The 26,956-nt window shown below is 41.7% G+C and overlaps 2 protein-coding genes across 2 annotated transcripts; both read left to right on the forward strand.

The window, feature by feature from the left end:
- Nucleotides 1–5,846: 5,846 nt before the first annotated feature.
- frrs1l (ferric-chelate reductase 1-like) lies at nt 5,847–8,684 on the forward strand (the record flags this gene model as incomplete). Its single annotated transcript, XM_079228199.1, has 5 exons — nt 5,847–6,051; nt 6,497–6,581; nt 6,791–6,929; nt 8,160–8,406; nt 8,512–8,684. 5 exons carry the CDS (start codon nt 5,847–5,849, stop codon nt 8,682–8,684), a joined length of 849 nt encoding a protein of 282 aa, XP_079084325.1.
- A 3,860-nt stretch (nt 8,685–12,544) lies between these two features.
- tmem245 (transmembrane protein 245) lies at nt 12,545–25,723 on the forward strand (the record flags this gene model as incomplete). The annotated part of the gene is made up of 18 exons (XM_079227774.1): nt 12,545–13,144; nt 14,522–14,639; nt 15,226–15,321; nt 15,788–15,895; nt 16,351–16,554; nt 16,655–16,824; nt 18,024–18,047; nt 20,161–20,265; nt 20,351–20,433; nt 20,535–20,625; nt 20,742–20,840; nt 20,919–21,050; nt 21,368–21,490; nt 22,762–22,907; nt 23,032–23,132; nt 23,240–23,414; nt 24,311–24,505; nt 24,585–25,723. 18 exons carry the CDS (start codon nt 12,545–12,547, stop codon nt 24,631–24,633), a joined length of 2,619 nt encoding a protein of 872 aa, XP_079083900.1. The 3' UTR covers nt 24,634–25,723.
- Nucleotides 25,724–26,956: the final 1,233 nt, after the last annotated feature.

Below are 26,956 nucleotides of genomic sequence, written 5' to 3' on the forward strand. Positions count from 1 at the left end.
TGTGTGCAATATTCCTGCAGCAAAGATTTGGGATAGGAGGTGATTCAGGTTACTGAGTTACACACACACACACACACACACACACACACACACACACACACACACACACACACACACACACACACACACACACACACACACACATGACTGATGGACGGGAGAGATGGGCGTCCCATGTGTTATGTTTGTGTTGTGGGCTACAAGAGGGAGGGGAGCAGGGCTCATTGAGTAGATGACATGATTGGTTTCGCATTAAAATGTGTTTATTTAGTGTTTGTGCACGTGTGTGTCGGTGTGTGAGAAGGGCAGTGGATGGCTATGATGTCGGTGCCAAGCCTCTGATTAAGACTACCGGTTCAGCTAATGGCACAATGAGAGGCTGATTAAGAGAGGGAGAGATGCTGAAAAAAAAGAGAGCAGCGGGAGATAAAAGGGATAGATGGACAGATCCATTCACTAAACTGATGATGGGGCTCTTTGTTGTCTCATCCCATTCTATGGTTCTCTGGGGTCCATTCTGTGTCTGCAGCACACTCTCATTTTTTTAAAAGCCTCTTTATTTTTCTCTCACTGCCTCCCCCTCCTTACTCTTTTTCTTCCTCGCCGCCCATCTGGGTCAGACAGCACAAAAGAGCGGTGCAGGGGCCCCAAACTGAAACCTGGTCCTCCACTTCATCACTTGAAAATGTACTTCTTAACCTCCTTCTCTACTTTTCACCCCTGGTTGTCTCCTCTCATGCCGCCCCCCCTCCCCGCCCACTTTTCTCTGCAGAGTCCACCGGGAAAAGTTGGGGGCTCACGGGGATCTCCGACCTTCCTTGTCCTTTAAACACACATGCACTCCTGCAGTCACAGACCGATCCTGATGGAGAGTGTAATTTGTGTGTGGCAGGGTGGGGATGGATGGAGCATGTAAAGTAGACATAGGAAAGTGGTTATGATTGGGGCTAATGAGCTCACAGGGGACGCTTGGATCGAGGAGGCTAGCCAATGGGAGGCCTGGTTCAGATACCCCCCTCTGGAGGGTCCCTATTGGGCTGAGACCCTTGTTGCCCCATGGGAATGCGCCAGTGTATGAGTTTGGGTAGTTTCTGTTTGAAACCCCAACAGTCCCTGTGGTCATTATACACTCATTCTGCTGAGCTGGTTATTATTGCGCTCCATGGACAAAGGTAGCATTTAGATGTCGAATCACATCGGTCATTAAGTCAAGGTCACTGCTAACTATTAAAACACAGAGGGACTCGCTTGTTTTGGGAGTGCTATTGAGCACTTCTCTTGGAAGCCAGGCAGAGCAAACTCATAGAAACTCAGTGATGATCGCTAACACCGCATCAGTGGGAAGTGTGGGTGCGAACAGGTGTGTGTGACAGTGTGTCATTCGGTGTGTGTCTCATTACCATGCATCGTGTGTCAGTGTTGTCCAGGAGGCTGAGCCTCCGCTCGCTGCTTCAGGGGAGAGTTATAGATTACTGGCTAGAGCAGGCAGGGGCCAGGGGAGCCGCTGGAGCCCAGACCCAAGAACTGCAGGCTGGGCACGGCTCTCAGCTCATCAGCCTATCTCTTGAGGCTGCGGAGCTTAACCTGGAGCAAGGCTCTGATTAACCAGGCTAATGACGGTGCAGCCCCCAGCTCCCACTGCCCAACACCATAATCACTGCTTAAGGCCCTGGCCAGTCGGCGTGTGTATATGGAGCGAGAGTAGTGTCACAGCTTAATGGATAAGTCTACTGACAACAAGCATTTTAAGTCAGCTGTCAATACAAGCTTTTAGAGTCACTCACATGGCAGGAGACCAATGTATGAGAGGCTGGAATGAAATCAAACACATTCAAAGCTTCAATATTTCTTTCCTGTGTTTGTCAGTTGTACGTGGTCTTGTGGCTGAGTTTGTGCATGTGAATGTGTGTAACCACAGTTGTAGGTGATCGATGTCTCATCTGTGCCGCCTTATCTCTAAAGCAAACATTTCATCAGCACGATGAAAGCATTCAGCCTTTGGTACACACGGAGACTCCGACAGACAAACTGCACAAACCAAATGACATATGCAAATAAGACCAAGACAGACATGCTTTTGTTCATATCCCATTCTTACAGAGAACTGCCCAACAACTGAAATAAGCATGCACCAGTGAGGATGCATGTCTTTTTAGTGTCTTTGTGGTATGGCGTGGGGAGGGGTGGAGGTGCAATTGCACTGCAGACAGAAGAACATGCCAATAGTGTTTATTGTCCTCTGTGAGTAAAGTGATTTCTGACAACTCCTAAATGAAGCCCTGAAGGTGGAAAGGCCTGCAGCTAGATCACAGGCCTGATTTATGACTGGTTGTGTGTGTGAGGGAGTTAGAGACAGAGGTAATAGCTTGCCGTTATAGGAAGGGCTGAGTCGATAAGTGATCTAGCCACTCTCCAATAGATAATGAGGTGAGAGGTATCCAACACTGAGTTTAGATGCCAAAATACGCCTACAGGTTTATTTCTGCAGCTCCACAAGGCAATACAATGAACCTTCTGCAATTATACTACACATACAGTATTAGTCATAACAAAAGGAATGAGGAAATATGAGATATATTAACTGCTGGAGATATACAGGCAGACCATGATTAAAGCATGAGGCTAAAGTTGTACAATATATTTCTTATTTCTAGTATGTGGGACTGCCCCAGTTCTTACCATTGAGTCATAGAGCAAAGCAAAGTCAAATTAATAAGTACAATTCTAAAATTGATCTTTGAAGATATTATATTCGGGATTGACTTCAAAACAACTACAGGGCCCATGTTCATCTTGAAGTAGGAACGCCTCGCTCTTAAACATGTAATTTATGCATTTTGAATAACACATTTTGACAACTTTTGACAATTTTTCATGGCACAGAGGAATAAACTGTATCAATTCATCGTTGGTTTTCGTCATTTTATAGGATTTGTTGACAATAAGAGCTCGCCAGCTTCATCCTTTAAGGAGACAGAGGGAAGAGAAGAAGCAGTGACAGATTATGAGTATGCAGGATGTTTGTTCCATGGACCGGTCTTTACAGTCTGCAGGGGCTGTTATTGACTGACAGCCCGGACTAAGACAACCACATCGCTGCTGATCTTCCTTAACATCCAGGGCTTACCTTGTGAATCCAGACATACAATTGTGGGTGCGGGTGGAAGTGTGCCAGCTATGCATTTTTATTGTTTTATTAGTGTGTGGCATAAGTTGCTTTGGACCAAAGCGTCAGCTAAATGAAATGTAACGTTTATGTGCATATGTGTTTAGCTCTGCCCTTACGATTGCCGGTTGATGGCTAAGCAGAAGTCAGATCCAGGCATGCACTCATAGCAGCTGTGTTTCTGAATGGATCAGTGGCCATTGTTCTCCTGTCACTAACTCGTCTCTCTGGCCCAGGAGACACACCGCTGACATTTAGCAGACCCCCACCCCACCCTCTCCTCATCGCTTCTCTCCGACCATTCCCTTCTCTCCTGGCTCATTCTCTCTTTCACTATCTCCTATACTTCTTCATGTACCTTGCTCACTCTCTCTTTCTGTCACTCCATCTCTCTCTGTGGCATGATGTGCCAGGACAGATGTGCATGGATAGGTGTGTGTGAGAGACAGAGTGAGTGTTTGTGTTAATGAGTGGCCCATAGGTTTAAATTGTTGTAGGTGTTGTAATGTTTAAAAACTTTGTGCAGTTATTCATCAGACTTCATCAGATTTTTGGATGTTTAAAAAACATTTACAGTATTATATTGTGTGTCTGAATGTGTGTGGGTGTGTGTGATTGTAGATGTCAGTCAGCCTTTAATCCCTCTCACAGTCATTGTTGTCTATTTACACTTTTCGTCTCTTTCAGATTGTGCAACACCAGCATCACCTACAGGATACAGACATCAACAGCCAAAGTTTCACAGCCTTATTCGGGAATTTGTGACTAAAGTTGTGTGATGATACATTAAATATGATTGTCTGTCTGCACAATATGTTACAAAACCAATGAAATATTGTATTTATGTACATTTATTTACAAGTATCTTGCTTATGTGATTATAATAGATTATGATGCTGATTCCTTTGAGATGTTCTGTTAAACGTTTCACTGTTCTGAGAACTACATAGACTGACTCATGATATATTAAGCATTGAAGAAATGTGAGAATGATGATTACTAGACACGGAGCAAGTGTAAAAATAATAATTTCACTGTCACCCTTATGTGTCCTCATTAATTAGAGGCGTTTGTAATTCTGTAATATGTATTTCTACAAGGGGCACAGTGCGATCTATCATAATGCTTCTTATTCTCTCGATTTCTTCTGTATTTCTAAACTATGGATTCAGTACTCTCATAATGTATCAGGCTATGCGCAACAAGCGCACTGGAGTGACTGAAGTCCTTTCCACGATATACAAACGTTACTTGTCATTTGTGAAGGTGAAATAGCAAAGCTGATGAGACATCTATTTGTAACCTACGACAGTCCAAGATTTGAGCAAGATATGCATCAGTTGGAAAGTGAAATGTGAAAATGATGGGTAATAGCCTAAGAAGATATTCCTCAAGCTGACCTGAACATGATGTTCAAACCGTGGCTTTATATCACCATCAAGTGGCAGGACTGTGTACAACCACTAAAAAAGACAGGATGGAGTTACAGTTCGAGGATGTGAGTGAGGACTGTTAGATAATGTTTTTTTGATGTAAAATGCATATTCAACCAGTAGTATTGGTACACCTACAGGGTCATCTCTATGCAGTGTTCCCTCGGCAGTTGGAATGAGACACACAGGGACCTTGTGAACTAAATACTAAAAATGAACTGAGCTGCACAATACTAAAGAAACAAGGCATTCAGAGAGGGCCTTAAAAGGCAGCTCTAGATTTGCAAATACACATATTATCAGTCCGGGATAAGTGCCAGGTTTTCGTTTTCATCCAAGGTAATGCAGCAGGAAATAAAGATAGTTTAAACAAAGCAATTTAAACATGGTGGGTATTTTATTGATAACAGTATTTTAAAGCAAATAATACAGCTACTTTTTGTATATACTTTTATGTAAATAAAACATTTCTCCTGAAGAATGTTATTCCTTGCAGCGTGGCCGATTTAAAACAGTAGGCCAATTTAGCAGGAGAAATTGACAGAAAATGCACAAACAACTGACTTCATACACAAGTTATGTATAAACTTTCTTTTTAATATCTTAAGAGTCTATGCATAGATGGACTAACATCCCATATACCAATTATTGTATTTCCAACCAATTTTTCTTTTTTGTTTTTCCTGTTCTTTGCTCATCTGTGTCTTTGTGAGCAGTACATGGGATGCGATCCATATACTCCACAACTCTGAAAGATTGTGCGTGAAATACCCTTTATATTAGTGGCCAAATCCCCAATTGATTGAAACTGATAACAGCACGTAGCGCCTCCTCATTGGATGTTACTTTGATTGACTGAGGAGGCAGAAGAGAGGGAGGCCGGGCGAAACCATTCATCCAGCCAATACTCCGACTGAAAAATATGCGAAGATTAATGAGCACTACCAGCCATCTAGATTTGGATTTCAAAGAGGATTACGGGCGTGTAGCTAATTTAGGTGGTACGATTACAATAAGGGGTAATTTAGGATTGGATTAGCTTCGTAATCACACGGTCATCGACGCTGAATCCCCCCACTAACCTGCGAATAAACAGCCAAACAGGCAATTTGGGATGCTGGGATGATTTTGGTGACGCTGCGATGGATACCTGCGAAGATAGCGAAATTCAAACAATAATGAGGATCCGATTTGATTTCAAGTTGGTTTAATCGTTTTTATCGCTTCTTTGTTGACGCCATTTGGCCATGGTTTTCCTGCGGAGGCTCGTGAGGCTGTTGGTGCTGCTGATCCAGAGCGGATGGTTGGGGGTTGCGCCGAGCCCCACCGATGAGGGAGCACTCCGGGCCGGCCACGGGGAGCACGGAGAGCCGGGGCACCAGGAGCCTCACAAGGACTCCTACAGCACCTTTGCCTCCGAGTTCCTGGAGTCGAGATATCTGTCGGATGACGGTAAGGATCTAATGCATTGTACTACGATTTACAGTTGGTGGGTTTGGTTTACATGGCAGGCGTAATAGACACACTTCTAACATGGTTAACAGAATATTCAACAAACACTGTAAACAGAAACTGATCACGTGCTGTTCATTTTGTTTTGCACCCAACCTGCACTGTGCAAGGCCTTTCAGCACCCAGGCCAGCTCCTGGTGGTAGCTGCCAACCCCACCCCCTCCTCTCTCTCTCTCTCTCTCTCTCTCTCTCTCTCTCTCTCTCTCTCACACACACACACACACACACACACACACACACACACACACACACACACACACACACACACACACACACAGTGCAGATGGCCTGGCCTCCCCTATAGTTGGCCCTTTGACTGTCTTGAAAACCCCAAATCTGTTGTTTTTGTGTGGAACCAACAGAGTGCTGATTTTGCATTTTGCAGGTTATCCATTCCCCACCGCCCCACCAGTGGATCCTTTTGCCAAGATCAAAGTCGTCGACTGTGGAGTAACCAAAGGCTGCATAAGGTTAGAGAAGGATACATCTTTTGCCAGCTCTCCCTTTCTGAACAGAGCTATGGTGCAGGTGTATTCCTAGAGGCTGCTTTATCTGAGATGCTGTGGCTTGACCTCCTAAAGCAGGAGCTAAACTTGGACGTCTAGTATTGGTTCTCTGAAAACTGAGTGAAATAACCCTAGTGCCTTCAAAGTGAACATATGTATTTGTCCATGTACAGATACGGGAAACCAGGGTGTGATGCAGAAACGTGTGACTACTTTCTGAGTTATCGCCGCATTGGGACAGATGTGGAGTATGAGATGAGTTCAGACACAGACGGCTGGGTGGCCGTAGGTTTCTCCTCAGACAAGAAAATGGTGAGCAACAACAACAACAACTGGCTGCTGAGACTGTTTGGGGCAGTATGACACACACAGTATTTGTGTTATTTTATAGCACAACTTATTTAAATTTGATATGTTGCATCAGGCTACATGTATGGTCCATAATCTGTAATCAAACACATGAATGTGGTGCAAATGATGCATCTTTTTAAGAGCTGACACTATGAAACCAAATGATTAACTAAACAAAAATGTACCTTGAAGACTTTTATGCTGAATGATATTGGCCATTGTTTACGTGATTATTTGGCATAAAAACCTTTATATACAGTCTGGTAATACTTTTAATGACAATATTTTAACGGCACCAAGACAACATTATGTTTTATGCCATTTTGATGTGAAATATTGGGAACCAAAAGGTTTGAGAAACATTGGTTTAATGTGTTTACACAGCATGTAATGAATATAATCAAAAATAAAGACATTTTATTCAATGTTATCATTGTTAAAATGTTAAATTATTTCATCAGTCTCAACTGTTTTGTTGAACTTGCATACCAAGGCCCCCCATGATGAAGGCTAGACACCTAATCAAAATTGAATTGTCTGATTATCAAGGGCAGCCTGGTGGTACAGTGGTCAGCAGTGACTCGGAGAGCCCTGCGAAAAAAATTCCAATGAGTCTGGACTGTTGGTCTTAGCACAAATAAAGCGCCAAATAAAAAACCTTGAACCTTGAAGAGGGCTCTTAATTTGAACCCTACAGCTCTTCTTCTGTATAGAGTTAGAATTAGAGTTGATTTCCTATGTTGGCGTTGGTGTTCTCCTTGTTCTTTGTTTCCTGCCGTAGTCCAAAGACATGCAGGTTAGGTCATATGCTCATGTGCATGTGAGCTTGTATGGTGTCAGTCTTCATGTGTCAGCCCTGCGATTGACTGGCAACCTGTCAAGGGTGTACCCCACATCTTGTTTTTTACCTATATTGCACATTCCGACAAATTAAAAAAAAGTTTTAATGACCCTTTTTAGAAAAACATTGAGTCTCAGAGAATCAGTTGTAGAGTCAAAATAATCTCATGTACCTCCAGTTTCATTGTATGACAGTTCTTTGGCATAAACCAATGGGGCTTACTGCATAAGCAATAACAGCATCAGTCCCAATAACTTTATTGATATTTCCTGTTAGAATTCAACCGTTTGTCCACAGGTGAATATGTAGCATTTTGGAATAACACTTTTCATTCCTTCCTCTGTCCTCAGGGAGGAGACGATGTCATGGGCTGTGTCCATGACGATAACGGACGTGTACGGATTCATCACTTCTACAATGTCGGCCAGTGGGCCAAGGAAATAAAAAGGAACCCTGCAAGAGACGAAGAGGGCATTTTTGAGAACAACCGGGTGACCTGCCGTTTTAAACGGCCTTTATATGTCCCTAGAGAGGAAACACTTGTGGATTTACACCTGTCATGGTATTACCTGTTTGCATGGGGACCAGCCATACAAGGTGATTGATCAAGCTTTAGCGTCAAGTCACCTGTCTTTGGGCTTTGCTTTGCTTTGCTTTTTTTATCTTTCATCTCATTTTACATTGTCTTGCCTTTTCCAACAGGTTCCATCACGAGACACGACATCGACAATCCGCCTGTCAGCGACCACATGATCAGCATCTATAAGTACGAGGACATCTTCATGCCTTCTACAGCCTACCAGACCTTCAACTCTCCCCTCTGCTTACTGCTCATAGTAGCCCTCACCTTCTACTTACTAATGGGAACGCCATAATGAAGCACAGCAGACCACAGAGTGGAGAGAAGAGGGAAGAGAAGATTATGCAGCAATAAATGAGTTGTCTGATGCCACATTCAAGGATGCACTTTGTGCAAAGAGACATTATTAGATATATTAAACACATTATAGAGTATATTACTTATGTTATAGCATTACTCTGAACTCATAAAGAAGATCTTGCCACATTATTAAACCTATATGGTAGAGGTGTCATGTACTGGTGTCAGTACAAAACAAGAGATCTGATTAGAGAGTAGTGTTATATTAAAAATAGGCCAGTTATTTTCAGTATTATTAATGATAACTTCCAAGTATTTTAAAAATATGAGAACTACACATGATAATGAATAAATCTCACTCTTCGAAATACTGCATGCAATGGGAAATCTGGAAATTATTTTTGAATTCCCGCTGTTCACCGATGATGAGAAGACAGTGTCACATGTTAAACTTGGCTAAAACGCAAAGCTTTTCTGCGGACAAAAGAAAACAAGCAGCTCACAGCCGTTTGCACAAACTCTTCCTATTCTTTTACCCTCTTTATATGGATGTCATGCTTTGCAAAAAAACAAAAAAAACATGGATTGTTTGTACAGGGCCTATCACAAAATATAGTTTCCAAGGTTTTAGGTAGTGCCTACAGTATGTGTTTACCTTGTAACATATTTTCATAAACTTTTTCTTATGTTTGGCTCAACCGTTCCATAATTTCCTTTCAAGTTTCCCCCTTTTCTCAACCAGAGTGTCTGCTGTGTTTGTGTATTAGTACTGTGACTGTGTTTTAAAGACAGAGAGGCTGCTAATCACTTAAGCAATAACACCGAACGGAAGCAAACTGTGGATTGAACAGTTGTTTGGACATGGACTAATGTCCAAGAACCCCCCACCAGGCTGTTATTGTAGCCTTCTGAATTAATCTGCCATGGTTGTGTATATTATCAATAAAACTGTGAAGAAATAACAATTCAATACACACAAGGTAATACAGATATTGTGCATGAACAGACAGCTCTGTCAGTCAAACAGTGAAAGGCCAGGAGAATATTTTTGACAGAATTATGATAATAATCATATTTAGGACCACAGACCATTGATGACACTGATATCATGTCATCTGTATTTTGAAAACTCAACGGCTTTAGCAACATGAAACCTTAGATTTTAGTGAAAAAATCCGATGTAGAAAATGATCAGTGATTTCCCAATTTACAACAATTAAGATAAAAACAGATGATAACAAAAGTTTTATTTTAATAATTTTTATTTTGGCCATGCCTTCAAAAGAAACATTTTTTTGAGTAATTGAAAGAAAAATGCTATAAGTATATTAGTAATTGAATAAAATCAAGATTTGGGAACATATTTTAACAATCAACTTTGTTTTAAGGGACTTGTTTCCTTAGCGCATGCATCAAAACCAAGTTTAATAAAACATGTTCTTGTAATAATCAAAATGTCTGTAACCTTAAGCCAACTGTAAAGTTATTATTATAACCATTCCAGATAAAACTCTTCTATAAAGCCACAGGACACTGCATACTGATTATATTGTTCACTATAGTACCTTTCACATTTTTCTGATTGTATCGCGTCTTTAACCATGTCTATCACTACCACTGTGTGCTATATATACTAGCTCTTAAATAATATACTTTATATAATTATGCAGCACCACACCTTAAAAGACAAGCAAGAACATAATTTGTTTCTTTAGATCAAATGTTTAATAGGAATAATAACAATAATAATGCATTATTATAATATTATTAATATAACAAATAGTAATAACAGGAAATAAACAATTCAACAATGAATAAAACAACAAAATACAATTTGGAACAATAATAAATAATATGAAATGAAAACCAAAAAATAAAATATCGGAAGTGTTTTGTTTTTTTCTCTTAATTTCCCATGGTGCCCTTGGGCATTTTGTTACTCCTACATCACATGTTTTCCTCCCTCACGCGGTGGATCTGGATCCCTGGGGTAGTATTAGGAGTGGTGCGAGTGCTGGTGGTGGTTGGAGAAGTGATTATTGGCGGATTGTGCATAAACTGATCTGTGACTGGACTAAGGATGGCAGGAAATAGTGGGGAGGGAGTGGGGATATGGATTTCAATAGTACGAGTCAGAAACCGTAGTGTCTCTGGTAGTAGTTTGGAAGGGAGAGAGGAAGGTAGGGTTATGAGGAGGAAGATTGTTGAAAATTAGGGGTTCAAAGTACATGATATAAGGAAAATGAGTCCGACATTTTGATGACAAAGGTGATGGCGATTTGTTAATCAAGTGTAAAGATAAGGAGCAGAGAGAGAAAGCAATGAAGCGGAAACAAAGTGTGCAACATGGTGGTTGAGAAAGTTATGCAGTCAAGTGGCCCTTTGTGAGAGACGTTATATGCGGTAACCCAGTGGTCGAAAGGGTGGAGAATTTGAGGTCAAGCATAAGAGGTGGCAAAGGTATTGGGATTAAACGTTTGCAAGCCAGAAGAGGGGGAGAGAGGGTTGATAGTGTTTCAGTGTTGCTGGATGTCCAAGAGAGGGTGTTGCTTGGTAGATACGTTACACTGTAAAGGCGTATGTCCCACCGCCTTGGAGGTGTTATATACAACAGAAATATAGACATATTTTGTATTCCCTTTACAGGGTGAAAAGGGGAATATAAAGTGGGGGAAATGTGGAGGGGAACATGAGTATGTGAAAGGAGCAGTCTCAACTGAACAACTTGTGACAAAGAACCAGATGGGAGATGGGAATATATTATATAAAATTTAAAGGATTCCTTGATGGGTGAGATGATAAACTTAATAAAGTATGTCTTATAAGAAGGAATAGAGAAGGGGTAATGGAGAAGGATGCGCTATCTTTGTTCTGCAAGGTATTTCTTCAAGAGAAAAAGAAAGTATGCAGTTGTTGAAGTTTGGTTAGGGATGAAAGTTTGGCTGTATTGAATTTCTATCATCCATGTCAAAGATTGTAATTAGAAGCATTGGAGGCCATAAAGGCATTAGCCAGAAGTAATTTGGTGTGGGGATTTGTATGCCCATTTAGTACTCTCTGGGGAGGGGAAAGGGAAACCAGTAAAACATCCCACCAATCCATCTGACCAATAGCATTGACTTCCCACATGTGTAACATTATGGAGTGTATGATCACAGAAAGACTAACCTATTATTTGGAAACAAGGAATCTTAGGTCAAAATACCAAAGTGGATGTAGAAAAGGGAGGGGAACAATGCATCTGATAGCATGCCTAGAATCAGAGGTGAGGAAGGCACACGTGAATAAGGAGGTAGTGGTAGGAGTCATTTCTTATGTGGAAAAAAGCATATGATTTACTAATCATAATTAAAAGATTAGGAATTTCGGGTAACATGTTCTAATGGGTGAAGGATCTTTTGGTTGACCGCTGAAGTGTGATTTTTGAAAAGAAGAAACTGTGGACCATGTTTTGTTATTCTGTCAGAAGTACGATTGAGACATTTGGAAAAAAATGGAACGATTGGAGAGGAAATATTCAAAAAAGGCCTGGTGACAAATATTGGAAACTTCTTTTACAGTATTTAGGGTCAACAAGACTAATGAAAAGAATTTGAGAAGAATTTGTCTTTATTTATTTTATAATTGTTTATTTATTTGTTTGCTTTTGTTTGGTTCACTATTTAAATGTCTTTGTTTTGTTGTCAGATTAGAGTTTAAATAATAGAATATAGATCCTGAGTCCACACTCCAGATTAGTGGGCGGCGGTAATGCGCCCGAAACCTGTTTTCGGCGCCAACCTCCATACACGGCCAAAGAAGAAGAAGAAGAAGGAGCGCTCCCTCGGGTTGACTACCGTGGCGAAAACAGGGAATATGGCAGACGAGGAGGAATCGGCGCCGGAGCCTGCCGCTGTCTCTCCCCCGGAGAGCCCTCTCATCGGGCGGCCGTACTCTGTCTTTTTCTCCGAGAGCGTCCAGCCGGCCGTCGGGATGGTGAGCCAACTGCTAACCCAGCCGTCCTCCCTGAAGTTTGACAAAAACATCAAACAGGCCTTCTACAACACGGGGGCGATGATCTTCGTGGCTATCTGCTGCGGAGCTTCCGTCCTGGTCTACTTCATCCTGGAGGCCTTTCTCCGCCCGCTGCTCTGGGCGGTGCTCTGCGGGACCTTCCTGCACCCCTTCAAGTACTCCCTGGCCCGGCTCGGCCGCTCGTGGCTCAGCGGTCTGCAGGAGACCGGCACGCCCATCCTGGTGGGCACCCTGCTGATCCCCGTGTGGTGCGTGAACCACGGGGTGGAGGCGATGGGCCGGCTGGTACTGCAGAGGCTCACGGTGCTGCTGGTGATTGGAGCCGGGACGCCGCTGCTCTACTTCCTGTACCTGTTCTGGAGTGTGGTCGGCATGCAGGTGATCCTCGGGCACGTCTGTGGCGTCGTCGGGGCCGCGCTGGACTGCTTCCACACCGCGTGGGTGAGTGAGTTGACAGCGGCAACATCCCCGGATGACAACAAGACCCTCTGCTGTCACCCCGCGTGGGTGGGCGAGGTCAAGCTGCAGCACACAGCTGACACCATTACAAAGAATATGTTTTACCAACATTGTTTATCTTACTTTCTGGGACATTTATGCAGATTCATACTCTACTGATGTTGTCTGAGGTTTTCTGTCAACTTCAGACAAAGAAAACTAATATAACTAATTGATTAGTTCATAGAGAAAAAATAAGAACAAACAAGTTTGATGCTTGATTCATCCATTTGTACTGCTCTGGTTCCAGCTTCTCCAGTGTGAACATCCACTGGTTATCTAGGCCTTCTTTGATAGTAAATTATTTTTGCGAATTGTGATTGGCATTTTCACTATTTTCGGACATAATCTGAATGATGATCTCAGACATAATGTGTGGAGTAAATGATACTAGTAATTGTTCTTTGCAGCCCTACTTGAACTAGTGGCCTAGTTTAATTTAAAATGCACTCATAATCAATACGGTTTACAAGTTACATTGTTAAAGGTTGACATAATGTGATATCGTCCCAACATAATTTAATGAACGATTATCAATTGTCGATCACTAATGACACTAAATTGAAAGCATCGCAAAATGCCGCAAATAGTTTGAATTGCATTTCCTTGAAAGTGTCTCATAATGGGTTATTCCACGTACCTATTTTATTTGGAACATATGCCTAAACTTGTATCCTAGCTAATCAAATTTGCTGCAGTTTCAGGGCCTGATCGATACCTTGTTAATCGTAAACAGCTGCAGGGGTCTGAGTCCAGCTACGCTTTGACTAGATACAAATTGTATTAAATGTTCCTCCTCAGACAGCCTGTCCTTTCTCTAAATGCTGAGGTAGACTGACACAGGGCTCTTGTCCCAAAATAGGATGGAGGACTCTATATTAAATTACGTCGAAACACGTCTTTGTGTGTATTGGAACCAGCTATGACCTTTGTGATCAGCTGATTACAGACTGGGGCATCACATTTCATGCTTTTCCCACCAAACAGCAGCAGACGTCTGGGAAGTCCAGAAAGTACATTTTCATCACTTTAAGGCCTTTCGAATGTTTTTTTTAAATGTGTTTCAGTTTCAGAAAAAGTTTATTCTCAGTCATGCGGACACCTTCATTTAGGAAAAAATATAACTAAATGATTGACACAAACACCACCTCTGAATTGATGTATTACTGAGACTTCTTTCCGAGTATAGATTATAAACACTGAAACCATACTGTAGATGGAGCAAAAGTTACATTTACCTTTGGTCTGATGGTAACCCGTAACATCCCCTCTATTTTTTTTTTTAAATATGTTGCAACTCTGCCTCTTGTTTCCTCTCAGGTATGCACTGTGGTTTTTGGCTACTTGTTGGTGGTTTGTTTCAAGTGGAGGCCCCACACTGAGCAATACCTGAGGGCTCTGGCTCTTCCTGTCTGGGCCATTTTTCTCTTCTACATTGGTGAGTGTGAGGAGGAGGGGCAGCCCGGAGAGTCTGTCTAGACATGTTGGTTGTCATTGCATACTTTCATTCAAATTACCTTTTTGCCCCTGAGAAGATTCCTTCAAATGTTGCCTACTTGGCAGGTAGCAGTTATAGGAGGCTTAAGAAAATTAGGCAGAACACACTTTTTCCAAATGTGAAGTCTATTAATCCCAGCTTGTGCAGAGTTGCATAGTAAGATGATAAAGTCTCCAGTATTTTTAGCACACTGAAGGCGTGTCGAAAAGAGATGTTGACCTTCAAGAGTGAAATGTTAAATGTGAGCTGTTAAGAAGTTCTGCTCCTGAGGAGAGCAAGGAGGTTTCTCACATGACTGTGCGCAAATCTGACACAATGTTCTATGTATGGCATGTGTCTTTTATATATAAATGATACCATACGGGTGGCCAAAGTTTTTATTTATTTTATCTCTATATATTATTTAGAATTTGATGGCTAAACATATGTTTCAGCTGACACAAGGGTTACTATTTTGCCAGCAGCATGTTTCTCCACAATAGTGAGAACATACAGTTACCAGCCTGATTTCTGCTTCTGTTTTTAGTGTCTCTGACCGGCTCGTGGAGAGTTCCCATATTTGTGATTGTGGTTATACTCCTCATCGTGGGCTCCCAAGAGAAACCACCTGATCCTGCCAGAGGTGAAGATTTATGGACACACACACATTTACACGTACCACAGTGAGGAGCCTCTGTGCCCCGTCAACTGGGCATTCATAAATATGGTAAATAAGAGGAGTGGGAAATGGTTTTTGTATGAATGAAACAATAGAAATAATGTGTTAAATTGTGATCTTTAGAGGCGCATGTACAGTAGGTGGACTTTGTTATCTTTAGACGGAGCTAGGCTACCTGTTTCCCCCCGTTTATAGTCTTTATGCTAAGCTAAGCTAACTGTCTGGAGCTTCATATTTACTGTGCAGACATGAGAGTGGTATCAATATTCAATATAACTCTCAATAAACCGAACAAGTTGCTTTAAAAGTCAATGGGGTCAAGTCAGCTTTGGATCATTAGACAATGCAGGAAACACAAACACACTAAGCACTGTGTTATGTTATGCTCTGCCTCTTTGTGTTCATGTTTCCCGCCTCTCTTCCTCCCCAGGAGAGCTGTCGGGGCAGGTGTTGTCTTTCGCTGCTAACACTATTTACATGGCAATCTCCTGTAGCAACATCCAGATGAAAACTGAGCCAAATGAAAACTCCACTACAGGTAAGAGAGCTCACTTTCAACGCTGTGTATTAGAGAGGCAGTTTGTTATAGATCATGTGTGTATGCTGTAGTATGTAAGAGGTAATGTCATTAACACATAATGAACCTTGACAGGGAGCAGGAACCCATCGCTGTACATTATCCCGCTTATTACACAGTTATTTACTGAAGAAATCCGTCATTTGACACACAACATTAATTTGAAAATGATTTTAATGATTTTAAGCGGTTAGGCTGTGTCATCTTTAATGGGCATTAATCTGAAAATGACTTTAATAAAGAAGTTGCATTTGTATTCTATATTCAACATTTCTGTGACCCAGCTTTTAGAAGCCATGAGAGGACCTGCAGCTCAAGACACTTCTGCTTTAGTTTCACCAGCGGTTTGCCGACAAACTATTTCTTCTTCTTCCTCTACATGCTTCCTCTGTGCCAACTCTGTTATCTCTTCCAAGGTGGTGGGCAGCCTGTGGGCCCCCTTTCCTCCACGCCCGGGCTCCCTCGCGGCTTTCGTTCGTTTCCAGGCGGCCTCTTCCAGAAAGAGAAAAGCTCCAAAAGAGCCAGTGATATCTACTTTATTCTACTGGTCTGGGCCATTGCACTGGTTCAGATCTGGCTCAACCTCTGGATCCTACAACTGCTGCCTATCCCTGTGGCTGGTAACACACACACACACACACACACACACACATGCATGCATGCACACTCTTCACATGCGTCTTGCTCTACTGTACGCAGACTGTTGCATTTATCCTTTAGTGTGGGTGCTGAAGAAGCTGGTGGTCCACTTTGGCCTGAAGGGCTTTGCAGAGCGCACTCTCACCTCATGGTGGGCGGTGGTGGAGAAGCTTGGACGTGAGCGAGAGGAGGCCCTGCTGCCTGGACCAATCAAAGGCTTGGCTCAGTTCCTGCTGCGTATCGACACTAAGGTAGCGTCTCTGACTGACCTCCAGGTGCCGCCGCTGCAGGCCCTGTCTTTATTTCCTCTTTCTTTGATGTCACACATCCTCATCCAGGCACACACACCTTTTCTGTTTCACGTGTACATCCTTTTAGATATTATTTTGTGTTGATATAGTATATTCCTCACTGTCCACATTTAAAAGCCATCCGTGGCTATCGAGCACTGTTTAGCTAATAATATTTGAAGTTCAGGACTACTGGTTTCCTGCAGTTCAAATACTAGAGGATACAATATTCTGTCAGTATTGAAATAGTTCAGATTGGTTTCGGTCATTGCTTGGGATCTTTTCCTTATTTGTCATGATGGTGCTTTTTCTGATGCACCTATCGCTCAGGATTTCAGCGCATAAGTGCAGAAGGGCATCTTGTGTAATCACCTTCTTCAAAAAAACTAACAAATGAAATCATGTATTCATTCAGATTTTGGACCTGGCATAGGAAAATATTACAGACAATAAACAACATTTAAATGCATTGTAGGGATCAAAACTAACTGCGTTTTGGTCATTTATTTTTGCCATGGTATACTTTTGCTCTTATTTTTTAGATAATAATATATTCTTATATTTAGTTAAATCAGACGATGAAGCTGCACCAATCAATATTTTTTCATTAAAGTAAATGAAATGTGTATCAGTTCCCCTCTGTGTTGTATCCGCTCATTGTTTTGCTCCAGATGCATCATGCAGCTTTGATAAACCGACACCGTGCCGTACACTTCCTGCTCAGCATCAAACAGCAGACAGACGAAGGTAGCAGGTTGGCTGGTGAACACAATGGAGGATTTAGAACCAGATATTTTCAAAAGACTCCAAATAAATGTCAATTTTGATCCTTGCCTGCTGGATGTATAAGTAGGCCAACATATTCGCCATGACAAATATAACAAGGCCACAAGTGACACATTTTACATTCAAAGATGTCTTTCTCCTGATGTTTTCTGGATGTAGGTATGTTGTGTGTTTATAATCCCAATGATTTGCATCCCACTGTGCAAGTCCACACTCAAACACTGTAGTTAAATCCTGCCGGCCACGGCCCACTTCCTGACCCCTCACTGCCTGTACCCAACAATCGTGTTCTTGTCGCATGGGTACATGTGAAGACTGCTGCACAGGTCTTTCCAAAAATAATCTTCCCAATGTCTCTTTGTCTTCTCCCCAAGCTCTGGCATTGGCTTAACAAGCAGGTAATGACTTAGAGGAGCAGAGTGCTGAGAGACTGGCAGAAAGAGTGTGCATGAGAGAAAGCGAGAGAAGAAGGATAAGGAAACAAACTCGTATACATGATGTGTGGATGTGTGCAAAGGTGTGAGCACAAGCTTGGACTGGCGCTTTACCCATCCACTGTCATCACCCCTTCATGCTGTCTATATGTCTGCTCACTGCTTTCTTGGGTCATGCTTTTATTTTATAGGAAGCTGCGGCCGGGGAGGCGGGACTCTTTGGTCCCGCTGCCTTGGTCGTACCTTCGCTGCTGTGGTTTAACTGCCAGGTTTTGCTTGAGAGTGTTGGGGCTGCATGGAGAGATGACTGATGTAGAGAGAGAGAGAGAGAGAGAGACGCGTTTCTAAATCTGAATATACTGTATGTGGGCTGGTAAGCCTGATATGTGTATATATATTTTTGAATACAGATTAAGACGAAACAATGTCCTGAAACCCGTGGAGAGATGTGATTACGCAGGAGATTTTATTGGCGGGAGTGGGGATGGACAAAACAATGGAAACACCTAACAGTTTGTCAATAGGAAGCAGCACTAAATAAAAAAACAATGTGGGCAAACTTCTACCTTTTTAAAAAAAAATAAAATAGCTTTACTTATATTTGTTGTGCTATTATATGATGCCTGAACTGTTTGTATTTAGTAGCATAGTAGTCGCGTCAGTGTTAAAGGACTAAGGATGAGTTTTGGATATTAACATTTCGGGCTGGCAGTATTCTATATTTTTCTTCAGAAGAACAAATCTCAAACCGACAAGACATGTATGTGACTAACAAGGGTTCTGTGTGTATTTAAAGTAAATAATGTTGTTGGCTTTGGTTTTTTCATGAGATGTGTTATTATTTATTGTTCGCCTTATTCTTTAAAGGTTCAATTATGTTCAGATCTTGAATCCTGGCATCGAATAGTGATATAAGAAGCATTGATAGCAAAATATATATATATATTGCAGAAATGCATTTTTTTTTGTAGTTATGAGACTTGTTGACTCAGAATATGGACGCTTTCCACAAAGAGCTAGGCGTTGAGTACCTATATGCAAGAACAATGGGGAAAGGTGACTCGTCAGACCTTTTTTTACTTTTATTGTCTTTGGGTTGTGCCTCAAAACTAGAGTGTTTGTTATTGTAAACCGAGTACCAATATCTGAAGCAGAGAATGCCCTGTGTTTGTTGAGACCACGTCACAGAGGTGTTGGTGCAATGTTTAGATTTCTGAATACATAATTTGAAATGTTAATTATTGACTTTTTCATTGTTTTTAAGGTTCCTTTCTGCATTAAGAATGTGGTGCTTGTGTGGCCTCTCTGAAATTGCATCAGTGGTCTTGTGTGGCATTATTTTTTTTTATACTGTATTTAATCCACATCCGTTAACCTGCCAAGTGTCATCTGCAAAGTAAGGCTGCATTCTTATAGATGGTAAGAAAAAAGTTCAACATTCAATTTTAAACGCTTTATTCTAGACTGAAGGACTGTATCGCTGAAATGCAGTGGGACAGCTGCTGCCATATCATTTCACCATCAATATAATGAGAAATCATAAGGAAGTAGCCTTACGGGGGAGGGGTGTCCACTAGCGGTAACCATTGTATCCAGTAACTTCACATCAGCACATGGCTTGTGTGACATTAACACACACATACAAATGGACACTGATGCTGTTATAAGCTGGCTGTTGATGCAGTTTTGGAGCATTGAGAAACCTGAGTTAAGAATTTCACCACCTTTTCAACAGAATTCATTTTAAAGACCTTTTTTTTCTTTTTAAATAGAAGATAGTGACAGGAATGTCATGCATTCAGAACACACGGACAGAGTTTTTCACTTGCATGTTTTCATGTTAAAGTGCAAGGATCTGTGCATGCAGGTACACGTATCCTGGCTCACTCAGTCGACTACCTTGCTTTTCTCAGCTTTTAGATCCAAAATGGCTTCATCCCATGGGAAGGACACAGGTTTCTCCATGTGTCTGATCACTGTATGTTTTCAACCTCTTCCGAATTCTGCTGACTTTGTTTCTCTTTCTCCCCCTCCTTTCTTCTCCATCTTCCTGTCCGTGTCCTCTCTATGTGCGTAGATGGTCGTGTGGTTGGAGCGGTCTCTGGATAAAATCATCAGCATCTTCATCATCTTCCTCCTGGTCATGGGGACCCTGCTCATGGCTCTGCTGCTCACCTCTATGGTACTACAGTTTTTGTTCCTTTTTTAATTCCTTCACTGCATTACAGAGGCGCGGACAACAACAAAGTAGCTTCTATCTTTTCTAGGTTCACCATGAAAGTGTTCACATCATCGACGTAACCAGTAACCTCATCAATGAGACCGTGTCTAACCATCCGGAGTGGGCCAAGTACGACAGTTACTCTTTTTTAAATTATTTGTATATTTCGCTTTTGTGTTTTTGAAGTTTGTAATTTCTAATCATCTTCTTCTGACATCGTCTTCCTCTAGTTGGCTTCCAGAGGCTCGTGTGGTGCAGAAGGCTCTCAATTCAGCTGCTACTAATGTTCATCAACACGGTAGAGAATGGATAACACAAAAGGTAAGAATATGAATTGCCTGTATGTTTTCCAGTGAATTCTGATTCAAAATATGGAAGAAAAACCCCCAATGCTTTAGTAGCCTTTTTATTCATTGAGTCTTTCTCTTTTTGTGCAGCTCCAGAAGATGTTAGGGGACAAGGTGAACAACACCGCTGTGATTGAGAAACAGGTTTTGGAGCTCTGGGACAGATTGTACCACTCCTGGTTTGTGAAGGTCAGTCAAGTCAATTTAACTTCTTAATAACTGGGTAAGATCCTTTTTAAAACACATAATATTTCATGCATTTCCCAGAACACGACCCATCCTGGACGACCCCGCGGTCAGAAGATGATGGTTCAGAGAGGAAACAGCTGGCTAGGAGAAATCCTCGAGTGGAAGGACGTTGCCTCCTTTCTGCAGGAAAATATTGAGACTCTGCTGTCTGTGAGTATGACACACCATCTTCTGCATCAAGTGTTTGCATATATTTAGCTTTCAATGATCTGTCGGCCCATCATCATTTGTGACCATAACTTGAATAAAGTTTGCAAAAGGGGCTGCTACGTCATTTGTTTGTGTTTTGTATCAAATATTATATTTCCAAGCATCAGTGAATGGATTTTGATCAAACATGGGCCCTGATTGGTCTACTATCTGCGTAATGACAACTGCAATTCATAAATCGTTGACATATTCTTAACTCAAAGGGGTTAATAGTTCTCCTGTGGATGACACTGTTACTGTTTCCTGTTGTTTTGAAGATCCTGGAGTCTTTGTGGGTGGTAATGAGTAGAAATGTCGGCCTCCTCATCTCCACCACGACAACTCTCCTCACCGTCTTGTTCCACAGCGGCACGGCTCTGCTCAACTTTGTCCTGAGTCTGGTATGAAACTCTAAACCAGGGGTGTCAAACATCCGGCCCGCCAGGGGGTCCAGTCTGGCCCGTGGGATAATTGTTAAAATTGCAGAAAAAAAGAAAGAAAGCGGGGTCTCGAGCCACTGACCACTGACTGTAAAATGTCATGTCTTGCACACCCTGAGTCAACTTATATCCGTGAGACGTAAGTAGCTCAGACCGCTGTATCTGTGACTGTAAACTGTAAAGAATGACAATAGTCGTTATGGCCGCGCATGCGCCACTAGTATCAAGGTATTTCCATGGGTCCAAAATCCCTCCAGGTTAGCACCCTATGTACCAATCAAAACAGCTGCTGGCCAGTTGCGAGCGAGTGGTGAATAACGATGGCGGTGACGGTCCTTTTCGACGTCAATAAATTAATGTGTTTATTTGGAAAAAAAATGCCGTGATATACCGTGAAACCGGCAGAATCTTGCAAAATACCGTGATATGAATTTTTGGCCATACCGCCCAGCCCTAGGGCACGCTATACATTGACCCAGAGTCAGAATTCATTAGACCACTGACATTACTATAAATATTGCTCAACTGCGAGGGAATCTGCAGAGGAGAGCCCAGGCAGGTAAACAGTGGGCTGATGTCTGAATTTTTGGTCTTTATGTTTCTAGTTTATTGTAAAAATACCTTTTAAAATAGGGTTTATCATCCAAAAACCTTCACCAATGATTTAAACATAGAGAAATATTGTCATTATGTATGCGTTAATATGCTGTGATTTTACTGGTCCGGCCCACTTGAGATCAAATTGGGCAGCATGCGGCCCCTTCACTAACATGAGTTTGACACCCCTGCTCTAAACCATCTCACACAAAATGGCACAGGCTGGGTTTGGTTCATTGACATTTATTTGTGTGGTTATTCATTTGCAATTTTAAAAACAGTAAAAATTCCATCCGAGGGTAAATGTTCAGATTACATTTACTTCTTATTCTTTTGTAGCAAACAAGAGTAACAAGCACAAACATGTCAGCTGATCTAATAATATATGTCCTAAAATACAACACATCAGATGGGGATGAAACAATATTCCGGTTGTGTGTTTGTACAGTCTACCAACATTAAGTAACCTTGTTGTGGTTGGCGGGGGACATTTTATTGTAGCCATCACATTTGTATGCATGTTTTTTTATTTTAGAAACATGTGCTAATGGTCTGGATAGCACAGGTAAAATAATTCATCCCTTAGTTTAAATAATCAGCAAACGTTCTCACATTTATGCTGTTTTTATACACAGGTGATTTTCCTGACCACTCTCTTCTACCTGTTGAGCTCCAGTGGTGAATACTACAAACCTGTTAAATGGGTGATCAGTTTGACCCCCCTCTCCCAGCCTGGACCCTCCTCAAATATCATAGGCCAGTCTGTAGAAGAGGCCATCAGGTAATCGCACACACAAAAACTATTTCGACAATCTAAAGGAGATTATCTTTGACCGTGTGTGTGTGTGTGTGTGTGTGTGTGTGTGTGTGTGTGTGTGTGTGTGTGTGTGGTGTTTATTTTGAAGAGGAGTGTTTGACGCCTCTCTGAAAATGGCTGGCTTCTACGGCCTCTACACTTGGCTTACTCACACCATGTTCGGCATCAACATAGTCTTCATTCCTTCTGGTGAGTCAGCGTGTTCACAGCAGATAATGTCGTCACTTTAACAGCACCTGCCAAGCCATATTCTGTGTTTTTCCTCACTCCTTGAATCCTTCTCCCTTGGCCTGCAGCTCTGGCGGCCATCCTGGGCGCGGTGCCGTTCTTGGGGACCTACTGGGCAGCAGTGCCGGCAGTGTGTGACCTGTGGTTGGCGCAGGGCGAAGGCGTCAAGGCCGTGCTGCTGCTGATCTGCCATCTGCTCCCAACGTACTTTGTAGATACAGCTATCTACTCTGACATATCAGGGTACGTATGTGTTGCACTGTTACCAGCTTGTGTATTTGATGTCTGACTTTCCCCTCATGGCATTACCTCATTTGTCCGTCACATTTCAACAAACCAACTGCCTGGTTGGTACCCAAATATGGCTTTTAAAGGAAACCATGGTGTTGGTAAAATTTATTCAATTTATCCATTTGCCTTGGTCAGTTTTAGGAATTATCGTTTGTTTGATGTAGACCTAATGAAAACGACAGCAGGCCAGATAATGCTCATGACAGCTGTTACAGCCATGTGTCCACGTCTGTGAATGTGTTTTCCTTACCATACATGGTCAGGACTTAATTTAAGTTAAGATTAAGTTATGATCAGGTGTCACAAAGAGGACTAGTTAGGATTTAGGCTTAAGGTAAGAGGAAACACAAACATATGGAAAAACAAACTACAGACAAATATGTAAAATTACTTTTCTTTTTTGAGAACAGTGTTAATTTTCTCATTACTGGACGTCAACTCTAATCGCACATAATTTAGTATTTTCAAAAGCATGCTTTGCATTTATGGCTTTGATTCTGTCATTTCAGCTTGTGGTGAAAATCAATTTGGATCGTGTTGAAATCCATGTTAAAAATTTGTTATTTATATGTTTTTGTGACGTTTATTGTTTGGCAATGCAGCTGCAATCAGGGACACATTTCAAACCTCCCTGTGATGATGATGATTCATTGAACTGTTCGCTGCCATAAAGCTATGTATTGGTGTCTACATTGAATGGTAAACTCCCAAAAAAGTCTAAAAACGTTTTGTGTGCTTTTAGGTATTGAAAAATACACATCATGATTTATATTGGATATGTGAGGTAAAATATGTACTTTTCCAGGTATTTCTTTGTGTTGATCTGTGTTCTTGTGTCCGTGTCTCAGGGGTGGACACCCGTATCTGACGGGTCTGGCAGTGGCAGGTGGAGCATACTATCTAGGTCTGGAGGGCGCCATCATCGGGCCCATTCTCCTCTGCATCCTGGTGGTGGCAGCCAACATCTACAGTGCCATGCTAATGAGCCCCAGCTCTGCAGCGCCGACACCGGTGCACGCCAGCTGGCCGCTCAACCAAATGAGGTAGGGATGAAATCTCAACGCATTCAAAGAGCTGATCAAATTCAACCAAACTGTACCATGTATTGCTTGTCCCAGTCAGGACCGTCACAGACTCCACCCCCACTGTCCTGAAAAAGAGTGATGAGTGAGAGCCAGAGGGTGTGTCCTTGTGGAATGTCACCTGGCTTCTTATTGGCCGTTTCCTCATGGGGGAAGCGCTCCCATCCCTGAAGCCTCCTCCTGCGCGCCCCCCACCCCCCCGGCTCTACAGAGGTCTGACCCGACCAAGAAGAGATGGCGGCGTAGCGGCTGGTCCCCCATGATGCTGCACGCCTACCAAAGCGGTTTCGCTGAGCAACATGGCACCAGCCGCTTTCATTAAAGACCCTAAAATGACGGATGTAGGCGTTCATCCTGATCCCTAACATGGACCAATGATGTTTCATTGGGCATTATGACTGAGTGACCAAGATGTTGATGCTAAGCACTTTATCCCTTACAACTCCAGTGCCTGAATAGATTTTATAATGTTTAGAGATGCCTAAAATGACTGTGCGGTTTGTGGTGAATCGTGAATATACAGTGCCCCTGATTTCCACCTCCCACACTCTGGCTGTGCTTTAAGCTACAGTACCGGTATGTGGTTGTGCAATATTTGTTTCCCCTACCTCACGCCTGGCTCAAGAGAAGCAGTTGTTGACTGTTTTTTTTAGTTTAACTTAATGCATCATTCACGTTTTTAGTGGTAGGAAAAGGAGCACCTTTTCATTTTTACACACTTCTTATGAGCCGTCAGTATTGAAGCACGTTTACACTCATAAGTTATTGACATGTTTTACTGAGTATTTCTGTGAACACTTTTGAGTTTGGTGACTGTCACCCCATCAGGTGACGTCATCAAGGTTTTGACCTCACACATCTCGAATCGGTTATGTAAAATGTCTGCATATTTTCCACTCGCTTCATCCACTCCCGTACTCTATACTTAAAAGTACTTTTCTAGAGAGTATGAAGTTAACAGCCTTTTGGATTGTTAATAAACGCGCTGTACAGATGGATTGTGTGTGTATATAATGCAACACATGGCTACTGTGTTAGCTCACTGAGGGGGCTATGGTATGTTCTGGGTTCAGTTCTCATGTTTAACTAAATTACTGTAGTTAACACTTGGTACCCTTGCTATTTATTTTTAAATGAACGGATATTCACTGACACAATAAACATGATCATTTAAACTGTCGTAGCTTTTTGGGGATTCTTATTACTCATTTTAACTACTTTATATATTGATGGGTATAGTTCAGTACATTTCTGACACTTTTTAAAACCCTTTCCATACAAGACCTCACTGCCACTTTGAGATTGAATTGAGTTTTACATTAGCGAAACACCTAAACTTATACTCACTACATATTGATTTTAAGACGCAACTAAACAGTCTTAGTTAGTGATGAGTCCTAGGACCACTGTATCAGTGCAATATAATTCAGATAGGCAGGGTGGGTACAAGAAAATGAATTGCCTGATTAACCCAATGCAGGTTTTATTATGAAAAGTCATAGTACAGTATGGCATGAAAAGTAAATGTCAAAAGTCAACGAATAGCATCTTGAAAATTGTTTAAAAAAGTTAGTATGTTAATAAATATTACTTAAAAAGACATAGTATAGTATGTTAAAATGTCATTAAAAAAGCATAGTATATCATCTAGAAAAAGTTAATTGTATAGCATGTTAAAAAAAACATAAAAGTCATAATACAGTATTGCATAAAAAGTTCACAAAGGAAAGCTCATTTGTAAAATGTCCTTTCAACTAGCAACCCCTTCAGATACGACTTCTTGGCATAAAGTGGAGGATTTAACTGTGAACACAAACCAAACCCCAACTCTCCCTGGAAAAATACAAGTTAAAACTTCCTTCTGTGTTTGTGTGAGTTTAGTCAGACAGCGTCTTCTGGTCTGTGAAGTCTTTACAGATTGTCAATGTGTCAGCGAAGCTTTGGACAGATGGACAGAATAAATATCAAATCCATGGAAAGCTACAGTGCAGCTGCTGGTAGAGCCATGCAGGCGTCTCTGAAGTCTCCAGTAAGCTAACCAGCAAACACATTGTAAACATGCTATTCAGATTCGTAATATTTTAGACATTCTGTTACAGGATCTATGATTTAAATCTCTATCGACACACATTTTGCAATGAAGTACATTATTTTCCGCCGACGTGTCTTTTTGATTTCTATACAGTGTCTGTGCTGATTGTGGGAAAACAGAAAATGTAGGACATTAAATATTACACTGTAGAAACTAAAGGAAAAAAACCCCGATGTCAACAGGGTGAAGGGGCCGTTTTAAATGTTTTGGGAACAACAGGAAGGCGTGTGAAAGACACAAAAGATACTATGTTAAATATCAAAAGGAGGTTCTTCGTGAAACCAGTTCTTTTTATTCTAGTTGATCGTGGCTCCATTCAG

This window comes from Taurulus bubalis (assembly GCF_910589615.1).
Source record: "Taurulus bubalis genome assembly, chromosome: 12".
Taxonomy (NCBI): Eukaryota; Metazoa; Chordata; class Actinopteri; order Perciformes; family Cottidae; genus Taurulus; species Taurulus bubalis.